This window comes from Myripristis murdjan, chromosome 1 (assembly GCF_902150065.1).
Source record: "Myripristis murdjan chromosome 1, fMyrMur1.1, whole genome shotgun sequence".
NCBI classification, from domain to species: domain Eukaryota; kingdom Metazoa; phylum Chordata; class Actinopteri; order Holocentriformes; family Holocentridae; genus Myripristis; species Myripristis murdjan.
In genome coordinates, this window is record NC_043980.1 from 5072651 (window position 1) to 5078694 (window position 6044).

At 46.8% G+C, this 6044-nt stretch overlaps 1 protein-coding gene across 2 annotated transcripts in view; it reads right to left on the reverse strand.

Annotated features, from left to right (window-relative positions):
- Window positions 1–443: 443 nt before the first annotated feature.
- The window catches only part of usp34 (ubiquitin specific peptidase 34), a 115349-nt gene continuing 109748 nt past the window's right edge, over window positions 444–6044 (reverse strand). Inside the window, exons 73-78 of one of the 2 annotated variants that reach the window (XM_030078030.1) lie at window positions 4992–5115; window positions 4765–4844; window positions 4528–4668; window positions 3533–3679; window positions 2364–2520; window positions 444–2060 (exon numbers count right to left, since the gene is read on the reverse strand). In XM_030078030.1, the coding sequence (XP_029933890.1) occupies window positions 1303–2060; window positions 2364–2520; window positions 3533–3679; window positions 4528–4668; window positions 4765–4844; window positions 4992–5115 (1407 nt within the window). In that variant the 3' untranslated portion in view covers window positions 444–1302. The remainder of the gene's footprint in view (window positions 2061–2363; window positions 2521–3532; window positions 3680–4527; window positions 4669–4764; window positions 4845–4991; window positions 5116–6044) is intronic. The other variant, XM_030078106.1, reaches the window with a different exon arrangement.

The window sequence follows — 6044 nt, forward strand, 5'->3', positions numbered from 1 at the left end:
GCTGGGTCGTGGTCCAAAAGTGAAGTGGAGGTGGATTCTGGGCCCAGTGCATGGGGTTTAAAAAAACAAAACAAAAAATGATCTATAAATTTAAATAATATTTAATGATAACAAAATGAAAATCATGACTTTGGTCTATGAAATTAGTCCATAAATACATAAAGAAACTTCTGCCGCATCTGAAAACGAGCAGGAAACATTTTTGAAGGAACTCCAAGAGGTTTCTTTGAGCTTCACTGCACTCTGCTCCTCAGTCGCCTGCTGTGTGTGTGTGTGTGTGTGTGTGTGTGTGTGTGTGTGTGTGTGTGTGTGTGTGATCAGCTCTGTGACGTTTCCAGGCGGATGTTATTTCCCAGGCGGCTCCAGGCGGCGGCGCTCTGCTCTCTGATGAAGGGAACAAAAACAAGGACAACCTCACGGCCCAAATAGATTTCAGTTCATAATTCTTCATATTAAAATTATTTTTATTAATTTATCCTCTATTAAAATAAAATCAGACGAAAAACAACAGCAGAAGAAGCGAAAATGACAATAGATTATGGAATGTATTTCAGTAAAGAAAATAAAGCTCCAGCTGGTCCAACATGGGGGCTTTATTTCAACCACAGTCAAATAAAGCACCGCTTTTATATATTCATATATATATAAAGATATTTATATATATATATAGTTTTCATATACACCTTCAGGCAATGACTTAGAGAGGATTCTTTACAGAATCAGGTTTCTTGTGGTTCTCTTAATGTACAGGTAAACTTAGTTTTGGATAATTAAACCACAGAAAAAGCCAAGGCAACTTTCATTTGCCTCGTTCATAAAGTACAAAACTGGCACGGAGGACGACCATTTTTATACACAGTAAAAATGCAATAAAATTAAATTACATACAGAGGAGACTAAAAGTTCTGTAAACCTTTCCCCATTACAGCAAACCTCAAACAAATAAAATCACTTTCCAAAAGAAACTCAAGAAATCAGTAAAAAACACACAAACTAAAAAACAGAAGCCTCTTGTTGCTTCAGGCTTTTCTCTCCGTCAGGCGAGTCGTGGGGCCTTCAGGAGCTCAGCGAGCGAGACGACACGAGGCCGAGCGGGCGGGCGGGCGGGCGGGCGGCGCTCGGCACCAGCAGAAGGCAACGCGACACAAACAGCAGGAGGAGAAGAAGAAACTCAAACAGGAAGCAGGAAACGGGGACAGGAAGTGTTCGGCCGAGCGGAATCAAACGAAAAGAGAGAAAACAACAAAAACGACAAGGTCAAGGTTTTGTCGAAGATCTCGTAGCGGCTGCGGGCTGATGATGTCACGAGGAGGGGGGGCAGGGCCCTTTGACGGACAGTTTGGTAACTATGGCGATGGTGGCTTCCACCGTCCTGTACAGCATGTCCAGCATGTCGGGAGGCGGGCCGGCGCCCGGCAACACCTGCGAGGGGGCGTGGCCGCCGCAGCCCTCCGGCCCCTCCCCCGCCAGCCCCAGGGCCGAGGGGAAGGCGGGGTCCTCGGAGAGGGGCGGGGCCGAGCCGCCGCCGGCCTTAGACCCCGCCTCCTTCTCCTCCGTGGCCTCCTCTGAGGCGGCGGGCGTGGCTTGGCCCCTCCTCCTCCCCTCCCGCTGCTCCTCCTCCTCCTCGCCCGTCGCCATGTGCTGCGCCGCCTCGGGCTCCTCCCCCCGCAGGAAGGCCTCGCCCTCCTGCAGCAGCGAGGAGGAGGAGGAGGACGACGAGGACGACGAGGACGACGCCTCCATCTTCTCCTCTTTGGGGGAGGAGTCACCGGGGTTGCCGGCGGAGGCGGGGGCGGGGTCCGGCGAGGGCGGGTCCTGCTCCGTGCCCGGGTCGATCAGCGACGAGGAGTCGCGGGTCTCGGTGTCCGAGGTGCTGGTGGGCGTCAGCGCCTCCTGCTGGTCGGCCTTGGCCTCGCCGCAGGGCGGGAGAGCCGAGGAGGAGGAGGACGAGGAGGAAGAGGAGGTGGAGGCGACGCACAGAGGCCCCGCCCCCTCCCCCGCCCTGTCGTCATCGCTGCTCACCCTCCGCCGCTTCACCGGGGTCGCTCCCTCCTCCTCAGCTGACACACACACACACACACACACACACACACACACACAGGTTAAGGTCACATCAGTGCTTCAGTGTTCTGTATCATAACGTCTGTATGGACAGGAAGTGATGTCAGAGTGGGCGTGGCTTATAGCATCTTGTAAGATATTTGAACGATGTTTTCCAAGTTCCTTCAAAACTGGATGATTTGGACATTCATTGACATATGAAAGTGAGTGTGTGTGTGTGTGTGTGTGTGTGTGTGTGTGTGTGTGTGTATGCGTGTGTGTGTGTGTGTGTGTGTGTATGCGTGTGTGTGTGTGTGTGTTACCTTTGGCCTTGCGGTCTTTGGCCTCCAGCTCCAGAGCGCTGCGCTGCTGCACACACACACGACAGCGACTCAGCAGCTCCTGCAGGGCGGGGCAGAGGGCGGGGTCAACGGCCTGGGGGGGGTGGACGGACAGCAGCAACACCAACGCCCTCAAGTCCTGAGAGAGAGAGAGAGAGAGAGAGAGAGAGAGAGAGAGGGGGAGGGGGAGAGAGAGAGAGAGAGAGAGAGAGAGAGAGAGGATGATGAACACGATCTGAGCACACGTTCTGTTTTTTGGTAACTTATCGTAACAAACTACTTACTGATATAATTTTTTCATGATCGCACCACAGCTGAAGGTATTTTTCAGATCTATTTTCATTTCCCAAACATAAAAACATAAAACCATAAAAAGTGCAGATGCTGGGGCTTCAGCAGGTAAAGTTGAACAGGTGAGCAGGTATGAGGGACGAAAAATGACAAAACAATAAATAAATGAATAAATAAATAAATGCATGAATAAAAACAGAAATAAATAAATGTAGAAATATTTATTAATTTAATTATTTATGCATTTATATATTTATATGCGTATTTATTTATTTATTCATTTATTTATTCTTTTGTCATTTTTCGTCCCTCAGAGGCTCGTCCTGCTCAGTAACGAGGAGCATCAGGATGAAAGCCCTGAAATCAGCTGCCAGAGAGGAAACAGCTGAAACCCTCAGTGATCCTTCAGAGTGTGTGAAGGGAAAAAATGTGAATGCTAATGACCGTCCCACCTGAGATTAAGCCCCTCCCACCCTCGTGCACACCTGTGTGTGCGGCTCTGATGATGATGATGATGATGATGATGATGATGATGATGATGTAATTGAGGAACAGGAGAAGTGAGCAAACCCCCTTTTCTTTCTCTTTTCTCATTTTTTGACAAACAGGCTCAGTTTGTTTAGGGGGGGGAAGCGAGTGGAGCGTGTGCGGGGCGTGTCCAGGAGGCGTGGCTGGACTGTGTTGGCCACGCCCCCTTGATCTTAACAAATGAGATTAGAGGTGTGGATTTTTCCTCTCAGTGTGTTTAGTTTGGCTCGGAGCCTCTGAGCGGAGCAGAGCAGGGACCATCTACGCTGCTCCCTGTGTGTGTGTGTGTGTGTGTGTGTGTGTGTGTGTGTGTGTGTGTGGAGCGTGCGTACGGCGTTGAGCAGGCCGCTGGTCTTGCTCAGCTCCAGGCGGTGAGCGGCCAGTTCAGGCTGCAGGCTGCTCTGCTCGCTCAGCAGGTTCGTCACCAGGACGCCGACCAGGTTGGAACAGCTGGGACCGGACAGGACCTGAGCCTGCACCTGAGACACACACACACACACACACACACACACACACACACACACACACACAGTTAGCATTATCTCCAGTCTTAGAGCCTCTCCTCTTCATTTCACAGTTCATCAGCAGGAGGGATCAGTCAGGAAAAACTGGCTCAAAACAGGAAGAGGGTGCTGATGGGAAATGTAGTCTTTTTTTTTTTTTTTTTTTTAACTGAACAATGAACAATTGAACAACATATATATACTATATATAATAATATTACGACAAAGTAGGATGTAAAAAAGAAAATAGTCACACTTCACAAAATATTTTACATTTCCAATATATAGATACAAATATATGTAAAATTTAAAAAAAAAAATTAAAATAAAAAAAAAGAGCTCGAGGTATAGAAATAGAAATTATATAAATTAAATAAGATTATATACTTGACATAGTCTCCTTGTTTTACTCGCTTTAGAATTCATAATGTTCTTCAAATTACCTGAATAATTGGAAAAAAGTGCTTTAAAAACAATAATGTAGTTTTTATGTGGAGGAATACGAGCAGTGACATCACCGGTTTAGCGTTGTCACACCAAGTTATCACAGACATATTTGGGCAAAAATGACATGAAATGACAAAAATGACGTATTTTTGAGCTTTAATTCCACAAGAGGGCAAATCAATAACTAGTTGTATGGATATATTAATGTAAACATAAACAGATCTCCATAACTACATGGAGCTGAGCTGTGATAAACACTCAACAACATTTTCATCTTCCTTGACAAAATAATAATCAGGATGCCAAAATCTAACTGCAAATGTTTTTTTTTTTCTTTCTTTTTTGGTTGTGCGGGGGCGGGGCGGTGCCTTGCGTACCTTGTGCAGGAAGCAGGTGAGGAAGGAGTAGGCCATGTTGTTGTTGAGGAACGTCCTCTCGTCCATCAGGATGCACTTGATGTACTCGCCGAACGCCGGGTCCTCACACAGCAGCTTGACGCACGTCTTCGCCAGCACCGACTGCAGGGACAGAGGCACGGTGAGCGGAGACGACCGAGAGCACAACTCCTGAGTGTGTGTGTGTGTGTGTGTGTGTGTGTGTGTGTGTTAACTTGCCTGTGACTGACAGAGCTCGGTCCAGAGTTTGGGGAACAGGGCGAGGTGAAGAGGAAGGCCTTCGTACGCGATCAACACACCTGCAACACAACAAACACACTTGTTTTAATGACTGATGACCCATGCCTTTACACACACACACACACACACACACACACACACACACACACACACACACACACACACACACACACACACACACACACACACACACAGAGTGTACGTACTCAGTTTGACCAGCGTGTCGGTGAACTTCTCACAGTTGATGGCGACGCGACACAGCAGGTGGATGAACTGGTGGTAGGACAGGAAATAATCCAGCAGCATCCGGTCGTACACCTCGTCTTTCCCCTGACACACACACACACACACACACACACACACACACACACACACACACACAAAACTACAAGTTTAGCATCAGGTGCAGAGGATTATGTGCAATTTCCACATATTTTTAATTCTGCATGGAACTGAATTTCACACCAATTTAACCCTCTGGACCCCAAGCAGTTTTGGGTGTTTTCTGCTCCCCTCACATTTTGGCTCACTGTGGGCTTGTTTTTCTGCTGCACCTCTATGGAAACAGCACGGCTGTGGCTATCACCTGAAGCCATTCATAAATGTCATTCACACAGCATGAAAGAGTTATAGTGCCATAAATAATAAAAAAGTATAAAACGCAAACTGAATTTTTTTTGATATTTCATTTTACAAAAATTGAGAAACATTGGAATAAATGTACAGAACATTTTTCAGGTGCCCACAAGTGTCACTGATCCAGGGAAAAAAAAGTAGGGCTTCACATGATTTATTTCCTGAAATACTGACATTTTTCCAACCTGTATAAATTAGGCATTTTTTTTTCTATTTACAGTATTTTTGTTGCAAATTCACACAGTTCCCTTCAAATCCCTTTTCAAAGCCATGCCAACATTTAGAGTCATGCCACTCCATCAAACACTTCCTGTCCAAAATCCTCTGAGTGCCACACCACAATTCCTGCACTTCCAAGCTGTTTTCCTCTTGCAGTGGACACAGCTCAGCCCCCCTTCCATGGCCTTTTTGGACTTTTCTGCTGCTGTGTTTATAGTCACAGGGAAGCAGGTTTGAAGGGAGCCTGTTGCATTTTTTTTTTATTGCTATATTTTTTTTGTGAGTTTAAGCTGTCTCAATGGTGTCATCTGCTCTCTGTGCCCTCTGGCTACACACTGCCGCCTACACACTGAAATTCGGTAAATTTTTGTCACGTGACTGTTGGTTTCACCTGAATCACTCAA